Genomic DNA, 23,682 nt, shown 5'->3' with positions numbered 1-23,682 from the left:
ATCGTTTCTGTGTACTTCACTTAACCTGCAGAAGTTTAAGCCTGTGAGTCCATTCAGGAAGCCAAACTAAGTCGAAAGAGCATCAATGCCTCAACCGGTGAACGCAGGTGGTTCAGTCCCAACTCTTCTCTAATGAAGAAGAAAACAACTCCTAGAGTGCAGACACCTGAGGGACCAAGAGCCTCACCTGCTCCTCACCTCTGGGGAACAACTGTACTCTGTATTTTCTTCTGTCTCAGACTTTTTTACCCCCCTCCTGATATTCACGTCATTATTGGGATTTAAGAAAGGCAAGACGGACCCACCTGGAATCTCCGCATGTCACGTGGGTTTCCTGCATTCTTTAGGCAATTTTGGTTACATTTGAGGAAAAATTTCAAGAAGAACCTGTGAAAAAACAAATTACCATGGTTAGCATTTCATTCAAGACAAAGAAGGGAAGAAAGTAGTAAGTTGCTTCTGCGTTGTGCATTGTTGTCTCTGTGCATTTTCTGAAATACTCAGAGTGGTGTTACAGCCAGTATTTGGTTTAAGGCATCAGCCTTTGTTTTGCACCCAAGCTGGACCTTCTTATGAAGAGAACACTCTGATGGCTGCCAACAGATCTCACAAAAAAAATTAAGCCCCCAAGGAAGTATTTTCACTCATACAGAGGGAAAGTTTTTACCATAATTTAAGGTAGGTTCCAATTGGCTATAATTGCCTGAGAATTACTCATGGTCCCCAGCAACAACATGTAATTTAAGCCCCATAAATTCACAGATGATGAACCAGCCAAAATACATGTTGGATGAATACAAGGAGATGATAAACACTTTTGATCTTAGCCTCCCAAATAAACCATTCTAATCAGTAGTGCCCATGAGAAATAGGTAAGATTCACACACTGACTAACGTCTTTTGACTTTTTGAATACTTCCTATATGTTTTTCTTACATTGCCTGCTGTAGACAAAAGCTATTTGTGATAGAATAAGGAAGGTCCTGCCTCACTGCCACCTTGGTCCCTGAATTGCTTCTACAGTGAGATCCATGGGTTTTATTTGCTAGGGTTACCAAAGGTCTCAATGTACCAAGAACAATACTAGTTTACACCAGCTGTATTAGTGTAAGTATTAACAGTACCCACTTTAACTCTCAAAAGCATCCTGGTATGGCTGATAAATTAGATGGTCACCCTATAACGTTCTGAGTTATTTCTAATGTCACAGTTGTTAAAGTCCATCATGGAAAGGCAGCCGGTATCAAAGCTGTGCAATTAGGGCATTCACATTGGCTATCTGCAATTAAACCTCTCCACCTGCCTATGTTTGGGGGAATAAGCATTTTAAAAGCCACCTAAAGTTCTTCAATCCTTTTTACTTTTAGAGCTGCGGATTCTAGGCCCAAATATTATCCAAAAATATCAGAATGAATTAAAATGTTGGTCAGTTAAATTCTTATAGGAATGTTCTTTTCTTCGCCTTTCCACCACTTCAAGTCTACACTGGAATAAAATTCCCACCTCAATACACACAATTTGTGAAGAACTGTCATGCCATAGTGCCTCCGTCTGGATTTAGCTCTGAGCACAAAGTCTATCAACCAAATAACACGGGGGGTCCTCTGTAATGAGAGCACAGCACAAAGACGGACCGAGTTCAGCCAATTTCTGAATACTAAAATGAGAGAAGTCCCAGAAGAACGTCTCTCCTCCCTGGTCTCTTAGAATCTGCCAAGAGGGGAGTATAGTGTGGGAATAACTATTTGAAGAGAGACGATGACTTTGTCAACCAAAAAATAACATTTTAAACTGTAAACGTCTTCTTGAAATGGCTCTTTCAACATCACTCAACATTCAACTGCCCATCAATAAAAGCAGGCTTCTGAATAATCATTCATCCCTACTTCCAGGATCTCTCCACAGAGGCCAAAGTTTATCAAGCTTCCGTACAAGATAAATGACTCATGGAACATCAAAGAGCAACACTGTCATTCCCCAGGGCAGTCTGCAGGTCCTGACTCTTGTCTCCTTTCAACAGGGTGGACTGGGGAAAGGAAAAGGGTTGGAGGGCGTGGTCACAATCCTAAGTGCCTTTGCACTGTCCCTTTCTGCTGAGCTCTGAGGGCAAGTTCTGGGTGGCCCCAGTGATCACACATGGCTTTCAGAAACTATTTCATGTTGGGGAGCTCAGGATAGTGAGTCTACCATCTTGCTGGGGACAAAGCCTACATCCGAAGACACCTGAAATGTGAAAACTGGCTGTGTCTTTCCAGCACAGCTAGTTGGAAGGGCATCCTTAAAAGCCACCGAAGCCCCAGAACAGGGCTGACTACCATTATGTTGACATGAAGAGTCTGTGCAGTTTCGTAGAAAAGCCACAGCCTTTAGAAATACCCAGAATGGGGTGCTTATCCTTATTTTGGCAAGTACTGTATGTGTGTGACCTGGGATAGGTAGCTGAACTGCTCTGCACCACACTGTCCTTATCTATAAATTGGGTGTAATAACAGTCCCTGTTGTATCAAGCAGTCGTGGAAATTGGCTGTGATAATGCATAGTGCCTGCTGGCACATGGTAAGCATGGCGATGGTGGCGGTAATCATAATCATGGCCTCCATGTATGAGGGCTCAGGCTCAACACAGTGCTAAGAACTTCAAATACATTTTCCCATTTAATCCTCCTAAATAACCTCTGCTATGAATCCCATTTTAGACATGAGGAAACTGAGGTTCAGAGAAGTTAAATCACTTGCCCAAAGGTTAGTACATATGAATTTAGAACTCAAACTCAGAGAGACCCTGTGCTCTTAACCATTCTGCTATACTAGTTTTAGTAATAATAGAAGTGGTGCAGTACTGATGTTAATACTAGTTTCACCATTGACAGCAATTAAACCACAACGGCAATTGTACTAATAAAAGTAATTGTATGAGTAAGAGTAATTGTTAGTATTATTATTTCCACACCGGCCATGGGAACACTGCGGAGGGAGATGTCATTGCCATTCTCCTCCCAGTGGGCCCCCCTCCCTGGTTCCCCAGGGTTGATAATATTTGCCGCCTGTGTGTGTTTAAGCCATTTGAGCCCAGACCCGACAGCCAGATTCAGGTTGTGTTAGAAGGAGCTGTCAGCACACCCTCTGGCATCTTCAACTCAGACAACTGCTAGCCTCCATGAGGGGGTCCATCTGGTGCCAAAATGGACTTTGAAAGACAGGCAAACAGGACGCGAGCTCTGCCAGAGAGAAACAGAATCAAGGGAGCAGGGGATCTTCTGCCTCAACGATGAGCAGAAGCGAGGCGCCTGTCAGCAGCCCATCGTTAGCACAAAAGCTATGCAGGGCACACACCGGATCCCCGTTACCCTAAGCTGCCCTGTCACTTGGCATGCTGGCAGAATCTCCTGCCCGCCCTCTCGATAGCAGATCGCTTGCTGAAATTGAAGGCTTGACCATCTGTCGTGGGGAAGGGACGGTGTCAACTGGTGCCTGGGGCCTCACACAAGCCCTTATGTGGCAAAGACGCTCTGTAGGGCCGTTCTTTTGGAGAAAGCCAGTCCTACCCCAGGGGGAGGCTCAGGAATTCTTTCAAAGTTTTCCCCTAAGTAGATGCCAAATTTCTGACCCTTTCGGATCACACTTTCTTAAAGGAGCTGAGAGGAGTCAGAAGTAGGAGTTAAAAATAGCCCCACTGAGAGACAGAGTTAGACGTGGCACACAAATTTTCGGGATGACTTATCAGGCTGTTTTTCAGGCATCTGTAAACCCAGGGACACATGCACATCTGAGGATCTCAGATTCCAAGGAGGCTTTTAAAAAAGCGGAGGTTATTGTAACTCAAAACCTTACTTGTGTCTAACGAATTACCACATTTTGTGTGGCGGCTGTGTTTGATAATGTGTTGTCAGGAGAAAGAGTGTGGCAGCCTTACCCCAACCGTGAGAAACTGACCTGAGGCAGGACAAAGCCCCTATTGACCCTGTAGTGTTCCAAGGAGTTCCATAAACTCCAGGAAACAGCCCAACCAAGACCAAACTCCATTCTTTTTTGGGGGGTGGGGGTGGCAAGAAACCAGACACCTTTCTGTTAACTTTCAATGGAAATAATATCATCTTGTGTTCATACAGTGTGTTACACTATTCAAAGCACTTATATCCCCAATACCTCACTGAATCCTCACAGAACTCCTATAAACAGGCATGCCAGAAACTATCAACCCACTGGAAAGGCAAGAAAACTAAGACTCAACAAAATTAAGATATTTATCTACTGTCAAAACTAAACTAATACTCTACATTGGCCAAAAGGACTCGTTATGGTATGAGTTTTCTCCATGAATTATAAGACTTTACAAGTGACCTTAACCATCACTTAGTCTAACTTCCTCATCATGCATATGAAAAAATCGAGAGATCAGGAGACATGACAATACTCACAGTTATGAGACCTAGAACTATAGTCCGCATGTCTTGACCTCTAGTTGTATGATTTTCCCAAAATAATGTTAGTTTTTCAGAAGCCCACCCAATAGGAACTCAACACTTGAGCTTTGAACTTTTTAGTTTACTACTTCAATTAGGAAATTGACAGTCATAAAACCAAAAGTGACATCCTATTAAAAGTTGTGTTTAGCTTCATCAATCAGACTAATGGAGGACATTAGCCTATCATTGAACATTAAGTGAACCAAACACACACATTTGTGGAACAAAATTGTTTATTCGATGATTTTTTTTCACATTTTAGCAACCAATAGATATTCAGTATATTGAGTAGTTTCCATGTGACTAGCACAGTGCTGGATAGCAAAGGTATTTCTAGGCTTCCCCAAAGGAAAACTGAGTTAGCCAACAGGATCTGACCCTTCTATATAAGGATGTAAAATAACAAAAAACCATCTCTGTATACCCAGAACATGGCATAGACTCAGAACCCAGTGAGTTTTCAGTAAATACTTGTTCAACTAAACAGAATCCAGGACCTCCCAGAGGTAGAAATGGGAATATTCTACAATAAAGACAGCAGTCAAGTATACTGGACTAGAGCTTGGATTAGAGATAGACAAGTCTGAGTAAATTTCTGCAATTCCCTGAACCTCAGTGGTCTCATTAAAATGTGGGAATAACAGTACCTCCCAGGACCATCACGTGGCTTTCATCATAATTCTAGCTTTTCTGTTTAGTTAAGTGTATAGCTTTCGACAAATTATTTTACCTCTCTTGCCTCAATTTTCTCATCTGTAAAACAGGGGAAATGATGGAACCTACTTCAGAGAGTTATTGAGAATTAAATGAGTAACAGAGGTAGAGTGTTTAAATAGTAACTGGCATAGAAGAAGGGATAATTATTTTCATCACCATTTATCCCTAGCAACTTCTCAATCCCTTGCACTCAGAGATGTTGGAGATTTTCAGATACAAAAAATATTCTTCTCTCTTTGAAGCTTAAGAAAAGAAGCAAAGATCTGTGTAACCAAGGAGAACTATAAGTTTCATTAAATGACCTACAAAAAGGAAAAAAGAAAAAGAAATGAAGGAGAGACAATAATGACTACAGCAGCTTTACCCAAAGGCCAAGACACATAAAGGAGAGAGGTAGCGGCTTAAATCATGGAAGACTCCAGCTAGTCACAACTGAAGGGCACACACAGTAAAACCATCCATTAGACAACAGCTTGTACATCATTAATTATTATGCAAAGCATTGCAATAGATCTGGGCAGAGCAGGTTGAGTTTTTACCTCCCCCACCCAAATTCTGAAAAATCACGTTTGGATGTTTTCAGCTGCTCTCATAACATCCAGGCTGGAAAGGAAAAGCATCAAGGCACACCTAAACCAAGACATAAAACCCCCATTTGCAGTCTTAAGGCTCCCCGAAAGTTCCTCTGACTTATGCCCACAGATGGTTATGTGGCAAATGATGCTTGCCAAAGATATTCAGGACACGAAGACTCGCTCTGGCCTGATGCGGGAAACAGCTGTGTGGAAACAACTGTGGGGGCCCTTCGGTGTGAAGTTCAAGCTGCTCCCACACACACTCACTGGAGGGCAGGGAGGGAAATGTCTCATGATTCACAGCGCCTCTTTGGAGGAGTTGTTTCCATAAACTGCCCCATCATCTTCCTTTTGACAACGAAGCGCAGAACCACCTGACTCCGTGACCAAATCTACCGCCCAGATGTAACCAAGGAGAACTTTCCAGAAGTACAAGGATGCTCCCAAATTTAAAATATTTAATCAGAAAGTACCCATCCCTACCAGACCACCCGAGCTGCCAGGGGCTGTTTCAGAAATGCCATCATGACCCGTGCTCACCATCCAAGGAGCGGTAAACAAGAGTCCCATGGCCACTGCCATGAAAAATAGATCTCTCTTAAAAAAAGGGGAGCCAAAACAGCTAGAAAGAGAAAACTCTATTTTCAGTGTCAACACTTTTGGGTGCCTAGTACACAGAAGAAGTTGTGGAGTACAGTTCATCCATGTGAAAATATGATACCCGTAAGTTAGCCAGAAGTCCGGGAATGCCATATGGGTGGGCTGAGGAGGCTGAACCCGTGTAAGGGCAAAGGTGTCTCACCTCTGGCCTGACCTCCTTTCCTATTCTAATATTAAAATGCACTACTGAGAGAAGACCTTCATTGACTCAAACCCCCGCAGTTCTGTTTGAGAGGTGGGCAAAGCAGAAAGGGAAGAAGAAAGATCACAGAGGAGATTCTACGCAAATGAAGCAAATTCTCTCCCCGCTCCCCGCAGTGGAAGGTGGAATGCCACCAATTTGTGACACTATCTTGGGGATCCCAGGGGGAGAGCATGTGGCTGCCCCTATTGTTGGCCACTGACTTCAAGGAGTTTACCTTTTCCCCTAGCCAAGGTCCCTCAGATCTTGGGCATTTCTGGAAAGCGCTCTCAGCCTGAAGGCATGAACATAATCAACTTGAAAAGCACCCATTACCTCAGAGTTCAGAGTTTGGCCTTGATGGAAGGACATAATTGGCGGCAAGGAATTACTGAAAAAGAAGGTGTTGGATAGCCTAGCAATGAATGAAAGAATTTAAAATAGTTTTAAGAAAAAGGACCCACTGCAGATAGGGTCTCTTCACGTTAGAAGTCAAATCTGAAAGGTGGGAAACCATTAGGATAGTGAAAGGGGAGAGGAGAAGACAAATAACCAGTGGCCAATGGAGAACAAATAAATTGCAATTCTTTAGAAATGTCATGGGAGAGGGAAGTCAGAGTAGGGGTGCTATAGCTTACCACCAACTGCTGTAAGGTTTCACTGGGAATTAAATGAGAAAGTATGACACGACCAAACAATTGTAAGCTTGTGTGTCATAGTGCAGGCACTCATCTTTGGGGACACTCTTTTACAAAGATTACTCAAACGCCAAGTGTTTCTTGCCAAAATGTGTTAAGGTACAAACAGCAGCCCTCGGCAGACACTTGAAGTCATCCTAATAGTTTGATATGCAGCTGGAATTAGGCAGATAAACTCAAGTGTCTGTTTGTCCTTCTCAGGGCTGGGGACAGACTAAGAACATATTTGTCTTAAACTGTTTCCATCACAAGCAGCACCATCTGCAAGGAATCATTTGGCACACAGTTCCTGCAGACCCGGGGATGAGATTTGGGACAGGCATCAGGTCTTGGAATTCTGGGTCACTGGTACAAATCCTTTCCCCGGCTGGAAAAGAAGCAAATGCATGTGGCAACTCTGCTTCAATAACAATATCACAAAGCCAAGCATGAAAGTGAGGTAGGAGGAGTATCAATGCCTCAACTTAGTAGCTATTGGAGCAAACACATGAGTATATCATGTGCAAGGCCCTGTTCTGTGTGCTTCACATGTATCTATCCATTTAGTCTTCACAACAACCCTATGAAGTAGTAGCTCTATTCTCATCTCAACAATACTGAGAGCTTATGTAATTTTCCCAAGGTTCCCCATCTAGCAAGTGGTTGAGCTGGGATTTACTTGAATGTAGGCAGTTCGGCTCCAAAGCCCACATCCATTGAACTACATTTCTTTGCATGTTATATATATTATATTACGGGAGTACAGGTCATTGACCTCATTGGCTGTACTCCTATCATCATCACCAGATTCATTCAAAATTAGAGCTAAAGTCAGCAAAAAAATTTCTGGTATTGTCGAATATTCACAATTATAAATTTTAATGTGTTTCGATTTTGCTCATGACCAGTCTCACCTATTTCCAGTGCATTCTAACCATAATGAAAGCCCAATGGGTGAGTCTCGTAAGACGCCAAACCAAATTTGGAGAATGACAGTCAAAGTAAAACCAATGTCATCTGGGTCTCTTGGGAGGAGTCAATGAACATCATCTTAAGGATTTAGTTATACTATACGTACACACCAGTTCCACAAGTCACTACCTTTGAATGTCTTTCTTGCAGACAGAAAGCCAGAGGTTGAAAACGAAAGGCTTTTCATACTCCTCTGTTTACTATTCCTGTGTTTAAAATTTTAAAGCAGATTCATTTAGAATCTGATGTTAGAATTTCACTTTTCCTCCTAAAGACTCAAGGGGTTTCAATATTAATTTCCCCTGTGGAGGTGACAGATGCCAGAGAGAGATCAAGAAGTTCAAATTCACAGTAGCTAAAGCATGTGGGTTTTCCTGGACTTTCAACTCACTATTTTTTCCCAAAACTTTATGAAGTAAAAATATTCAGTGTCATTCATTTACTCAACCAACAAATATTCCCGGAGAGCCTAATACATATCAACCCTTCTCCCTTAATATCAATTGTACTATGATCACAGTGACTGGTTCAACTTTTTCTCCAAAAGAAAAATAAAAGACAAGGAAAGTACTTAAAATCGAACTTCCAAGAAAACTTTTTGACTCTGAGGATGATAAGGTATTTGAGTAACTGCCAAGTAAGGTTCAATAGTCATAAAGCATTAATCTGTTGTGGGTGTTCTGGCAGGCGCTGGATCAGGGAATCTTTCAAAGTCCCTAATAAAGTCAAGATTCTACCTTTCCAGGCACATTGTTCCCCTACCCTTTACCTTCCAGCATTCTTTGCTTCAGTCGCATCCTACGGCTTGAACATGAAGTTTCCTGCCTGCCTTCACTGTAGGCTTCATTCCTGGGTCTGAAATGCCTTCCCCACTCCCACACCATCTCAGCTTCCCACAGTCCTACTTACCCCTCCAGGTGCAGCTTAAGGCACTGTGCCCATGAAAACTTCCCAAATACCCCGGCTAGAATTAATCACTTCCCCCTTACTCTCTTATAGCTCTTGCCACACTTGGTCTTCACATCTTGTACTCCAGTTACTTGAGTAATCATCTGCCCCCTCCATGACTCTATAGACCCCTTTGGAGTGTCTTTCTATTCCCCACAGCACCTAGCAGCTATATATGGAAGACAGTAAATAAGTATCTGACTTAAACTGACTGTAAATATTAATGGCAGGTAACTTTGAATTATAGCACAAAGATTATTTCTATCTTCTTTCCATTTTTTTCTGTATTTTCTGAATTTTCTGTGAATAGGTCATTATTTTAAGAAAAATAAACACTTTATTTTTGTAAAAATTGAAGTGAGTATCATTCAGCATAGAACCTACGGAATGTTGCCCCCATTTTGCAATTGATAAATGAGGAACTAAAAATGATGAGTGTCTTTGCCAAAGTCTTTATGCTCTAAGATTTGCCAGTTATTTCAGACAAGAACAGTGAAGAGCTATCCATCTCACACTCTGTAAAAAGGAGATCATTTATTAGTCTCATATATGCATAATTCATAAAAGAGTAACTGGGCAGATTCCACACCTTTGATGTCCTCAAGTTCCTACTTAAAAATTCCTCAACGTCAAAGTTAAAAATATTATCTCTCAGTTAGACTTGCCATTGTTCTTCAAACATTTAGCCATAACTCAAAAGGACAAAAGGCCATGTAACTAACAGAGTCAAATGGATCTCCTCTCTCCAAAATTCTACGGACCCTTCTGATGACTTTGTTGAAACCCAGTACTTAAAACTCTTGATGGTTTGCTACTTCTTGGTACAGCCATTTCCTTAAGTCACCTGTTGACTCATTCAGTCTATTCTTCATTCAGTAGATATTCACTAAGCACCTACTATGTACCAATCACAAGCATGGCGACCACTTGGTCCCTGCCCTCATGGAAGCTCACCAAAGTGCAGTTCTCAGGCCACCTGCTTCAGAATTGTTTGGAAAACTCGCCCTGGTGGGAGTAGCTTAGAGGGTAGGGTACCCAAATAATTTTGAGGTACACCGAACCTTGAGAATTGATATCCAATTTATTTTTTAAAAATCAACAGCAATGTCAATATCGTGATAAATGCAATGATGGAGTTATGTACCAGAAATAGTGAACTGCAGAGAAGGGATGGACATCTAACCATGTGTCATTGAAACTCAGTACAAGAAGTTATGTCAAATCAACTCTGAGTAAAAAGAAAAATTAAATTCCCTCACCCATGGCACCTCATCCCCAGCAGAAGCCACAGAGAAAGAAAGGAGCTCCCGATCGCCAGAGAAGGCTGATATTTGACAAATTTTTGCTTCAACGAAAAGAAATAAGCTCATTTTTCTAGCAAAGAAGAAAGAAAAGAAAAAGGCATAAGCTGAAGAAGCTGGTCCTCAAATGAAAAACGAGGAGTCTTGCTAAGGATAAAAATTAATTTGAAGCCCCTTTAAATCATCATCACCCTTTAAAAAATCTCACTCCATTTGTCTGTTCACTTTTCTGGATACATCCTCCCTGGTCCCAATCTCAACAGCACCATGTGTTGCTTCCCATCTCTGGGCTCACACACCACTGAGGATAATGAATTTAATTTGAGCAATGGCTTTCATTTGAAAGAATCGCCGCATTCCAACATGGCCACACAAGCTGAGTTCAGACAAAAACAAGTGACTCCTTAATTTGTATTTAAGGTTCAGGATCAGTCTCCAAATAGAAATGGCCAGCGAGCATCATGCCCACAGAGCACTGACAATAATCTCATGAGCTCCAAATTATTCCAGTTTATATTATGGGCAATCCAGTAAGTCTGTGTGTTCAAGTCTATAAAAATACAAGAAGAAATTTATCATTTTAAAGTCATGATGCAAAATAGAGTCTGACACTTTATTAAGCACCATTTCTCATATCATAAGGCTGCTGATGGAAAGTGAAACTAAAGCATATTGTAGACGAACAATGACACAATTTAGATTTTCCGATGGAGGTTTGTAGCTCACAGGTCACATTCCCTTGCCCTCCCCACCACATGTCACTCTTAGCTTCAGTTTAAACCAGCAACATTGGAAACAAAACTCCAAAGCTTTTATTTTATCATGAAAATTGGTCGATCATTTAATAAAACAAAGAATGTTTGGATGGGATGAGAACTTAGAAATTATCTAGTCCAAATATTCTTAACCTAGAGTCCATGGATACTCTACCTGGGGTTCTTGAATACCCCAACATTGGATCCAAATTTTTGTGCATACTTTTCTGTGGAATGGGTTCAGAGTTTTCACAAAGTTGTGGAAGGAGTCTGTGGGTTGACTGCCCAGAATCCATTTTCCCCTATGTTGATCACTGTCCTCCATTCTCCTTTTGGAGAACTTCCTTGCCTTAACTTAAGAGTTCATGTATTTCAGCAGCATGAACTCATTCCACCAGCAGACCAGAGCAGCGCCATGATCCAGGCCTGGCCAGTCATGGCATCACATCCCCCAGCTATGTGATTGCTTTAGATGAGCATGTGACCCAAGTCAAGCCAGTCAGGCCCAATCCAAGCTAATCACAGGACTTTTGTTTGAATGGCTAAAAGAGGAGATGGGTTCCATTTTATTAGAGTTGAACCTGGAAAAATGTGAGGCTGCGTTTGCTGGAAAATTCTATACTTAGAGATAAATCCATAATAAAATGTAATCCATTAGTATCCCACCTAACAGAGATCACAGGACAAGGAAGCTCTGATAAGTAGGAAGGAGAGCAGATAGGGGGAGCTTACAACAGACAATTCCCTCCAAGAAACGTAGAGCCAAGTGGAGATGAAGATGTCAACAGAATGATGAAGCTGAGAAGGTGGCAGAAGGGAGGGTCCCAAAAAAGGTGTGTGTGAAAGAGAAAGAATATTCTCTTCTATCGAGCTCTGATAACTTTAGGCTGTACAAATTCAACATCTTATGGCTTCCTCTCAAGTCACTATCATATATATGAATATGTATTTCCAGGCAGGTAATGTCCATGAGCGAACTAAGTGGCATGTAAAACTACAGATGGTACCAAGGACTGCATAAACTGAGGAATGAATGCCTTGTCCACAAGGTACAGCCTCAACTATTCTCCAGCCATCTGACTCCACAGGGAAATATGGGGACAGTGTTGCCAGAGCTTCCTATTTCAAGAGAAGCTGAAAATCCATATTGTTAAGTGTGAAATTTGCCAATCTTCCAAACAACATTAGGGACAGACAGAACAAATCTGGGAGAGGGGTTCCAGTTTGCATCTCTTACTCTGAACCGTAATAACCAAAGTAGAAGCGACTTATCTGATTGTGAGGCTAGGGCAGGGCTTCCTGTGCCCCTCTTTAAATTTTAAAAAATAAAAATAAAAGAAGGACCCCTGTGACTCCTCTAAATGGGACTCCTCTCATTGAAAAAACAAAAGTAGCTCTTGCTTTTGAAGTAATGGCATGCTTTGTTTCGTTATTTTTGAGAATCCTTCTCACCTGAAATCCAGATGTAGTCAAGCTTGATTTTCTCCCAGAACTTTCACAGCTGACGTGTTGTGTGAAGGGAGAAGTTAAGAGAAGCATCTGCAGCAGAAGCGAAAGTGAAGGCAGGGCCTATTTACCAGCATGAGGCTGTCCACAGACAGTGAATACAGACACAGGGAAAACCTCCCGTGCCCGCCTGTGCACAGCTGGATTTCCCAGGGCACTTAATTCAATCAGAAGCAGTAAGTTTTAGCAGCATTTTACAACCAATTAACCATGCAAGAAACAAAACACCTGACTCGGTGCCTTTCTCCCGGCTTCTAAAGAGTCTGTGGCCTCGAAAGTCAGCAATTTGGAACTTTCACCATGAAAGAAGACACCGTCAACCCAGTACAAGCAAGTTTTATCCCTTCTTAACATTTAATGGGCGGACACATGAATCTGGCCAGGCGTTCCTGGGGTAAGAATCACTATCATTCACCTAGAGAGCCCCCATTTCACTCAGCATGTGCCAGGCACTGAGCATTTGCAGGAATCACTCCGCTGAATCCTTACCACAGCCCCGTTAACATCCCCATTTCACAGATGAATATACTGAGACCAGAGAGGTTGGTAAAAGCGCCCAAGGTCTCATACACACTGTAAGTGGCAGAATCAGCAGCTGAGGCCAGGATATGGTTCATAATAGAGAGCAAGACTGAGTGTAGGGCTCATTGCTTACCCTTGGGCTGAGTTAAAAGTGAAACTATGAGATAAGAGCCAGCTTCTGGTATTTGCGGGGATAAACCTCCTCAGATGGAAAACAGGCATTCAAACTTGTGCTAAGTTCTATTGGCAATAATTCTTCTCTAAATCAATAATAAAAAGATAGGCTATACTTTTTAAACTATGCTTCACTTTTTAAAAAAATAATTTCTTTTCTAACTTTCCTACTGCTCTTCAAAAAAAAAAAAACTCTTGAAGGATGTGGTAGGGGCGAGTAGAGTCACCCCCATTTGATGGATGAGTCTACTGAGGCTCCAAGAAGTCAAGTGGTATGGCCAAAGTCACCGAGCTGATTAGAGACAGCTTCTGATCTAATTCCCAAGTATTCCAGCCACGGTGGCTTCCTTTCACTTCCACAAACATGCCAAGCTCTTCCCACTTCGGGCCCTGGAATGATCAGGCCCTAGTTCTTTCTTATTCTTTAGGTCTTCCTTAGCTGTCACCTCCCCAGGGATGCCTTCCCTGCATCCTGCCTCAGTGCCCTCCCTTCAGTCCCCGTGACAGTGCTAGCTAGGCCTCTGGCAGTCAAATATTTGCTGAATGAATGAACAAGTAAGTGCAAGAATGCCTGATGGATTCCCAATTTTCTGAATTTTCTAACTTTTCACGGTGACAAAGCGACAGGACTTCTTCCCCAGCACTTCTGGCCAGATCCCCTTGTAGAGCGACAGATGAAAATAAGTCCCTCCCCAGGGATATTTAAGGACCCACCCGCTGCAATGAGACCACAATGGGAGACCCCTGCCCCTGCCCCAAGCACACATACTTGTTCTTTAATGTCTCTCCCAGTTGACTCAAGACTAGATTCTTAAGTATGATGGGAAGATCCACACAACATGGAAGAGATAACTCAAATGGCGATAAATGAATAGTTTTCCTTACTAAATCAAAGCACAGCATCCTCAGAGTTAAGCAGAGAAGAAGCTGCAGGTGGCTATGAAAGGCCACAACAGACGTCCCTGATTCTTCTCCCTGAGTTTTGATCTCTCCCTCTGGGGTACTGCTGCTGATGGCTACCATATGTAAGGCGGAGGTCTCTGGTTGAAACCTGACACAATGCCCCCACCCCAGTTAAGCCAAGAGCTGTGGATAGAGTACTGGGTCTGTTGGAAGCACAGTATGTGTTCTCCCCAACCAGTCTACTTCCAGAATGATTTCCCTGAACACATAGTGTTTTCAGTCTTATTTTTAAAAGAGAAGGCTCTTCCCTTACAAAGATAATGATGATAAATTGTTCTCAAAGAAAAGCCTGGGAAAATACAGGATTTCGTGCATTTTTCCTTGAACTATGGGATCAAGTCTGCACGCACCCTCTAGTGTGATGATTCTTAGTCCAAGATGACTCAGAACATCAATTTCCTTCCGATCATGGTTGATTTTTTTAAGGAAAAGGCTGCTACAAAGTAGCCTAGGTGAATATTTAACCAAGTGTTAGGCTTAGAGAAATAGTAATAAGTAAAAGCATAGCTAATGTTTATTGAGTGGTTACTGTGTGCCGGGAACGATGCTTAGTGCGTACTTGAATCCTCACAGCAACCCACCCTCCCCCATCCACCCATTCACCCTCCACCCTTGCCCCTGTTCTCCAGGTAAGAACACAGCTGAGTCACAGAGAGATTAAGGAGCTTGCCTACCAACACACAGCTCATGGCAGGTATGGACATGATTTGAATGCAGGGTCTCACTCGGCAGCCTGTGCTCTAAGAGCTAGAACAGAGCTCTCCAGGAGCCTAGGTTCTCCGAACTTCTGGGGGATGCAGCAATCAACACGCACTGGCAGCTACTATATTTCTCTCAGTCCTTAGACACTGTCTGTTAAAATCTGTGCACATATCTATGGACTCAAAAAAAAAAATTTTAAGCCTCTTTCTGCCCTTGAAGCATCCCTTTCCTTCACAATCTGGATCAAACCTACCCCTGCAACCTGTTTTCTCCCACTCTGCCTCCAAGCTTATGTTGTAGCCACACTGGACCACTTCTCCTTTCCCTCAACCCTCTTTCTGCTTTACCAACTCTGCATCTTTGCATGTGTTGTGGCTCCCTCCTAGCATACTTCCTCTTTTCCCTCTCCCATCCCTTCTCACCTGAAGAGCTAATCATCAATCAAGACCAAGTTCAAATATCACGTGCACTGGGTACTGACCTGACTCTCCAAAATAAATATCCCCGAACTCTCTCCTCTGTGCTCCCACCATAATTATAATGTGGCAAACAATCAAGTTGCATTTGTCTGTTGCCTGAACACAGTTTCAACTCATTCACAATGACATAAACTTTTATAAGATTAAAGTCCTGAGGACCGAAATTTCACCAGCGTTCCAAGTATAATCTTTTTGGTGCTGTTAATCGTTGTACTCGAATCTGCACTGGGCTATTTATACTCTTTGAATTGCTCACATTTCTTCCCTGAGGAACTAAACATAAAAGCAAGCAATAAGTGCTTTCGTGCCTCAAGTAAGACAGCCCATTCACCAACAGTCTCATGACAGCGTTGGGTAGCGGTTTTCTATACTAAACACGGAGAGTGGAAAAAAAAAAAAAACAGTTAACTCTGATTTCTTGCTTTTTGCTAGAAAGCTTTGTAAGTCGCTTCTTGGTCTCACCTAGTGGAAGGGTCACTGCTTTATCTGGGATTGTGACAAGGCTCTCCAGAATTAGAGTACTTTATTATCACATTAATACAAGCAAAGTCACATAATTAACAGAATTTATCCTCATTTACTCTGTAAAAGTACTAATATTCAATCTGTCTGCCTCTGTTTAATTACTTTCCTTAACACAACTTTTTTTTCCCAAGCTGACCCTTTCTGGGCTCATCTACGGAAATGTGTTACAACTTTTTCTCCCTCCACTCCATTTAAGTTGCTAGACTTTACTCATTTGAATAAGCATAAAAGGCGCACCAGGGTCTGTCACAGTTCACACAATGCCTTTGAATTAGCAGCCGTAACAGTGTCATACTTTTGTGGAGATCCTCTGTTCAGAGTAAGTGATGACAGCCACCAGAATTACTGTTAATTGTAATACGACACTGGCATTACACTCGGTGCTACCTAGTGGTAAACTAGCATTTAATTCAGGTGCCTGAGAAATTTCAAAGCTGAGATACCGCAATTCTTTAGAGGACAGCAGACCTGCCTGACAAGTGCTGCCTTCTCAGGTAATGCTTCTTTGAACCTGTTTGCTCAAGAGGAGCAGAGGAACATACACACACATCAAAATAAAGTCGCCAGTAGACAACAAAATCATCATCAAGTAACAAATCTGAAAGGCACTGAGCTTGTTCTTTCTCTTTCCTGATTTTCACTTTTTTTTTCTAGGCAGCAAAGTAATAAAGTAAAGAAGCCAAGGCTTGAATGACAAACATTTAGTAGAGGCTGAATTTCTGTTCCCCTTTTTCTGAAACACAGATAAAAAAATCATGCCTCTGTGTTTCATATTGAGATGGAGCACAGCCTGGTCAGGAAGATGGGGGCTCGGAAGGAAGGAGAGCTTTGGCTTGGACAGGTCTTTTGATGTTGAAGTAGTTGGGTCCCTTCTAGCGAAAGGTAAACCCTTTCTGATGAGGTTGGGTGGGGCCAGTGAGTGACACAAGACAGTGGATAAAATGGGCAGTTGTCCTGGTTCCTTAGAAGATGAGCCCAGACATAGAGGATACAGGCAGTATCCTGATTGCACTGGTGGCCTAAGAGACCACCACAATGATCATCTTCCCCATTGTTTGTTTGTCAAGGGAATAATCAGCCCCACTCCATTTTCCCTACAAGAGACACATCTCACTTGGAATGTGAAGAAAAAGCACATGAGAGGTCTTTCTCATCTGTCCTCCATTTTATCCAAGTGACACGCAGGAAACTGTATTGGTCTTTTTCCCAAAATAGAATAAGCTTGAGAGCCCACAAACATAATATGGGCCATGTTCACTGGGAAATAAGTGTCCTCTTCAACCTCCAAGCCATAGCTCAATCATCCCTTTGACCTGTAATGTCTTTCTCTACCTCTTCAAGTCCCTCTGTCCTCCTGGGTCTGGTTAAGATTCCTTCGGTTCCAATAAGATAGCCCAGATTCTCCCATTTGGAGTTAATGTCTTGCTCCTCCATACACCTAAGGCGTCCAAGATCTGTAACTGTCTTTCTCATGGTACTTACAAAGGGCATTTTATATTTAGGTTATCTATGCATGAATCAGATTGGTTCACTTGGCTGTGAACACCTGAAGGGATTATAGGGGTTGAAGCTTTGCCTGACCTCAGTGACCTCACTTGGGGCCATTCCTGGCTGAAACTGACTAATTCACTTTTTCCTCCAAAGTTGCCCTTCACTTAACCTTTGGTCAAACACCTCATCATTCCCTGAAGGTTTGCTATTTCCCACCTCCAAGCCTCTGCACATACTGTTCCCACTGCCTGGAATTCTATGAGTCTACTGAAAGGAAATCAAATCCATTCTTCAAGGCCAACTTAAAGCCTCCTTGATCACATTGGCCAAAAGAGCACTATCTAAATTCCCATAGCCTTTGTTTATACCACACTGGTCCCTTAGCACCTTGTAACTGCTTATCTACGTTTACATTTCTTATCTGCCCAACTAGATTATAAGTATCTAAGTGAAGGGATCATATTTTATACAATCCTGTTTCCTCCACGGTGCTAGTAGAATCTTGTTTGTCCATCATAAATATCCATTGTATGGTGAGTGAATGGACATTGATGGAATATTTTACTCCAGAGCAAGAAGACAAGTATTGATGGATAAACTCCTAGAGTACTGGCAATAATACTTCTACTTCTGCTACTATCAAAATATAATCATGATTACTATTATTCTTGTTCTTCTTATTAGAGTTACTATTATTTGAGTGCTTACTATGTGCAAGGTAATTTGCTGAGCATTTTACTAGCATCTCGTTTAATCCTCACAACAACCCTAAGGTGGGAACTATTAAGGTAGACAGTGTTAGTAGTCTATTTGTTTGCGTTCACAAATCTAGTAAGTGAGAGAGCACGGATTCAAATCCAGGTCTGACTAAGGCCAAAATTCATGTTCTTCACTACACAAATTCCACCCAGCTTATGACTATTCAGAAGGTGTTCAGGATGGTTGTGAAGAGTGCTTTTTCTCTTCCTGCCTACCCACCCTGGCCCTCAGGGACAGGAATGAGGATCTGGAGTATAAAAGTGGCCTCATTCAGAGTTTGAAGACAAGCCACCATCATGTGAAAAGGAGCCACTTCTCATGCTTTCTGCTGGCAATGGGACTTGGCCACCATTTTGGCGTAGTTCTCTTTGGGGCAACTGAGCACTTTTCACTTTTAGAAGGACGAGAAAACCCTCCCAGCCTCTCGACTCCCTCACTGCCACACTCTTCTAAGCCCACATGGTCAGCTTGAACTTTAAAAGGGTTGTCGCTTAATGCTTTGCAAGATAGACAAGTGGCATTTCTGATTGCTCAGATTTGTCTGTTCCTGTTCCCCTTCAGTCCTAGACCATGGGGCATCCTGTGTCTCCACAGCAAGCACGTCTCAGGGCATAAACACCTTTGCCTCTGAACCCTGGCACTGCCATCATTACATCCACCTCCCACACCCTGCACAGACGCGAACTCGGGGTCCCTCATCCTCAGCTGTTCCACCATGTCAGTATCACAGGCAGCAGGACACGCATTCCAGAGCCGGGTGGATTAACCTCCAAGATGACACTCAGTTCTAGCTTTAGCCTCCCTAAATCCTCAACAAAAACTTTAACAGCCAGCTCTGATTTAAGACCTTAACTATAAATCTCCTCTCTTCTCATGCACTCACTGAAGGGATGAGTAGAGTCAGTTCAGACATTCGTTTTAGTTACTCGTCCCTTATGTTTCCTGGAGAATTCAAGGAAACGGGGAAGAACTTCTGTCATCAGGAGCCTCACTTAAAGCAAGCTAAAAAAGAAAAAAAACCTAGAGGGTGGGGAGAAACATTATTAATGCCTTCTTTTACACGGTAAGTGCAAAATATGAAACATGGGTGGGAATTTCTGAAAATATTTGAAGCAACATCATTCATTTATAGAAATGAAGCCAACCTGCTGGAATGTTAAAAACAGCAGTAACCAAATTTCTACTCAATTCTTAGAGCCTTGTTGATCAGCCAGGGAGGCCTGCCATGAGAACAGGTCTCCTTTTCACTCAAGTGAGGGTCTGGGGCAGCATTTTCAAAAGTAAATAAATGGCTACAAAGAACAAAAAAGATTAGTGAAGAATTGAGTCTCTCAAGAACATCCCCGACCAAATAAACCCCATGTTTATGTATGCTCCCTCAATTGGCCTGAGCCAGAAATCTTCCTTGCAACTTAAAACCGACAGCACAGGAGTTGAGAGAAATGTCCGGAATTAGCTTAGTCAAAAGCTGCCTTAAATAAATGCTCCTCTGGAGCTTAACAAGATGCTAGAGCCAAAGCAGTTTAGTTTGACCTTACCAATTCCTACTTTTTTGCCATCATGGATCACACTACTTTTTTTTTTTTTTTTTTGGCAGCTAAAACATAGATGCCTCTTAAAAATTCCAGTTGGTATATTTTAAAATGGTGTCTAGCTTTTTCCTGATTAAAAATGTTGAGTTATTGTTTTTTAAAAAAAATTTAAATATTCAAAAGTAATAAATAAAAACCACCTGAATCTCATCTTTTTCCAGTCTTTTCATGTCTACACAAATTTTATGATGTATAGATTTTATATCCTTTTTTCACGTCATCTTCAAAATGTGATTTTTTCACTTCTTTATATTTCATCATATATAGCAGATATTCAACAAATCTCCTATTATTTGATTACTTTTAAGTTTTTCCTACTATAAATAATACTTTGGTGAACAGTCTTGTACATAAAATTTTATCCTATAACTGAGTATTTCCTTATAGTTACCTAGGACAAAAATTGCCAGATCAAAGTGGCATATTATTTGAGAATGACTGTAAAACAGTTTCATTTGAAAATGTTGACATGGGTCAAGGTAACTTGAGATTCAGCCAAACTAGGTTGGGGAAATTCTAAAAGATGTCCATCCGTTCCTGTGTGCAATGTACAGGGATTTTGATAACTTAGATCCCAGGGCACCAATATTTATAAAAAACTAGCTAACTAACTAAACACTGAATATATTGCATATCCACAGGTCCAATCTGTTTTCACCTGCAGTCATAGAATGTGTTGATACCCATGATAACATAGTCGTCATCTTGAGTTATAATTAACCACAAATGAAGGCAGCCTAAGAGAAGCCCACTGTGTGCCACCAGTGCTCATGCTGGTCTCCTGTGCCTGCTACAGGGCTGAGAAAAGGACTCAAGTGCAGCAAAGCAAGTGACATATCGGACATGGCCAGGTCTCCACTAGGCCCATGAGTAGGGTGAGAGAAAGCCCATTTTAAGAGATTGTTTGCTTAAAGGCTGAATGGAGTCATATCATCCCTGAGAAACTGCACTGTATCCTTTGTAAAGTAGGGATGGTATTGTGAGCTTACTCTTTAGAGAAAATTCAAAGCAAGCAATCTATGATATGGCGATCATTTTCTTAAAAATCATACCCGGAAATTGTTCAACAAGACCATCCTATCAGGAACAGCAGTTAAACCAACGTTATCCAACAAATGAACTGCACAGACTCTGCCTCTGATTCCTAAGATGTTTTGTTTCCTGAGACATCAGCCTCAAATACAATTGATACTGCCTCAGACTTGTAAATGATCGCTTCTCACCGTCTCATGACACAAAGGCCACCATTTATGACCTGGCCTCCAGCAACCCAGTCAGCTACATCTCATCCCATGTCCTTCATGTTCCTTTAAGCTAAAGAACTTGATGTTTCCTAAACCCTCTGAGCTCTTGAAAGAGCCTCCTCAAATGCTGTTTCTTCCTCCTGACATGGACCCCCCAACCCCACCCTGCACACTCCTGATCTAGAAGAATCCTCTATATTTCAAGAATTATCACGAATACCACCTCTCTGTCTGAGAAGCCTCCCAAGTTCCTCCAGGCAGACGTGAACTCTCCCACCTCAGGGTTCCCTGGCACATTCCTCCGGAACCACATCTATCATGTTACTCTGTGACTCTCTACTAACTTACCTGATCTCCCCAACTAGAGAGTAATATCTTTGAAGATAAGAACCACATCTTTGCATCTGTGTATCCTCAGAATCTAGGATATAATTTATAAATATCTGTTTAATTCAGAAAGGACAATAAGCATGTAGGTGTCATGATAAAATAATGTAGGTAGCATTTTATAATGCTACCTACAACTGAGAAATAACTGAGAAGCCAAAATAAATGAATTGAGGGCAGCAAGAGCCCCAAGACATTCTAGCTGTGAACCGTGTGTGCAGAGCATCATGGCTGATTATAAAGAACTACATGCTGGAATGTTCGCAAAACCAAAATGCATTACTAAAAAAATCCATAGTTTTATACTATGTGGCTAAAATCTTAATTTTTTTCATGAAATGGGGACTATCATCATTGTGTAATAATAAACACAAGTTCTGTAAAGTCTCATTGGTATAATCCAAACTTTTTCTTTGGTGCATTCTATACATAGTTTACATAAGTGATGCCAAAATCTCACGCTAATCCACATGAACTTGAAGTTGAATAGCAGCAGATGTAGCGAATTCCCGCAGAGTTACTGAGGGAGCAAATCAAACCCATTAACTTTGGGGTTATCTTACATATGAAGAGAGTAATGGTTCTAAACCGACCAAGAGCTGGTATTGAGGTCTCTTAAAACCTTAAACACTCTCTTGTCTTTCTGATAAGGCAAAAAATAAGGGGAACTACTGTAGCACTGAGATGCTCCTGGGCTGGAAGAATGCGCAAGAAATATAGGAGTTATTTAACGCAGCTTCCCATCCAAAGAAGGGATCCCTAACCCAATGTCCCTGACAAATGGTTGCTCTGGCAGCTCTGTGCCTGTCCTGGGAGCTGGAGCTGGAGCGGCAAAGACGGAAAGCTCCCTCCCCACTTCATGAAATTGACATTCTAGTGAGGCCGAAAGACAGAGAGCAAGTAAAGTTACTCACAAGTAAACAAGATGATGTGAGTTACTGATTAGAGCTATTGGAAGAGAAAAATGGGAGATGAGAAGTGATTGCTGGTAGAAAGGGGTGACCTTTAAAGAGGGTGGTCAGGGCAGTTCTTGGAAACAATATTTTGGCTGTGACCTGAAGGACAAGAAGGAGCCAGCCATGCCAAAATCTAGAAGAGCACTCCTACTAGTGCAAAGGCCAGTGTGACCGGAGAATAGTAAGCAAAGAGGAAAGTGATGTGAAAGGTCTCAGAGGGAGGCAGGATCTTTCAAACTGTGACAGAAAGTGTCCCATCATGGGGAGGCAATCCTTCCCATGCAAACTGGACAGGTCTGCGAGGAAGCTCCCTCTTCCTGAGAACTGAAGTCAGCCCTCTTGTCATGTACCTTCAGAAATTTCCGTTTTAGCTTGGGTCCAGAGAGCAACACTCCTCCTTCTTCCCCAAGATAACCCTTAAATAATTTAAAGTGGCCACTTTATCTTCCCCGTCCTCTTTTCCAGGATAAGCAAGCTTTATTCTTCTACCACCTCAGGACATGATTTCCAGATGTGTCAGCATCCTGTTCATCCTTTTCCAAATACTCTCTCATTAGACAACACCCCTCCTGAATTATGTCATCAGAACTGAGCAGGCCTCCAAAATGCTAGGGGCAGCAAGCAGGTTAAGATATGAAGTCAGACAAACTAGGTTCTAGTCTGGACTCTACCACTTAGCAGCTGTGTGGCCTAAAGCAAATCACTTAACCTCTCAAAACCTCTGTCTTCTCATGAGTGAAAGGGGATTATAATACCTACCTGGGAGGATTATTGAGAGGATTAAATAAGAAAATATGTGCAAAGTCCAAAGGACCATGAATGGCATGCAGTAAATGCTCAGTAAGGTTTATCTATTAATATTATTACTAGTTATTATTATTATTATTATATAACCTCAGTCATTCTCCATCTTGGTCTTAAATCTATACTTGTTCGGATGCAAGTTAAATAAACATTTGTTTTGTTTTTCTTCATTTTGTTGTGTTGCAGTAATGGGGTCCGGGAAACGGGTTGGGGGTTGTGAGCCATGTAAACATATAGGAACCTCGTTCTCCCTAGTCTTTTGTACATAATACAATAGCCCTAATCTGATCACAGTAACAGAGAAAGATCAACAAAGAGCTAAATCAC

General features: G+C 41.9%; 1 protein-coding gene across 8 annotated transcripts in view; it reads right to left on the bottom strand.

Moving 5' to 3' along the window:
* Window positions 1–23,682, bottom strand: part of EBF1 (EBF transcription factor 1) — a 380,610-nt gene that overhangs the window by 140,407 nt on the left and 216,521 nt on the right. For all 8 annotated transcript variants that reach the window (XM_044777725.2, XM_044777723.2, XM_044777722.2 and 5 more), the window contains exon 7: window positions 306–387. In XM_044777725.2, the coding sequence (XP_044633660.1) occupies window positions 306–387 (82 nt within the window). The remainder of the gene's footprint in view (window positions 1–305; window positions 388–23,682) is intronic.

This window comes from Equus asinus, chromosome 9 (genome assembly GCF_041296235.1).
Source record: "Equus asinus isolate D_3611 breed Donkey chromosome 9, EquAss-T2T_v2, whole genome shotgun sequence".
Classification (NCBI taxonomy): Eukaryota; Metazoa; Chordata; class Mammalia; order Perissodactyla; family Equidae; genus Equus; species Equus asinus.
Note: the sequence above shows the minus strand (reverse complement) of the source record. Positions and strands in the feature narration are given on the sequence as shown.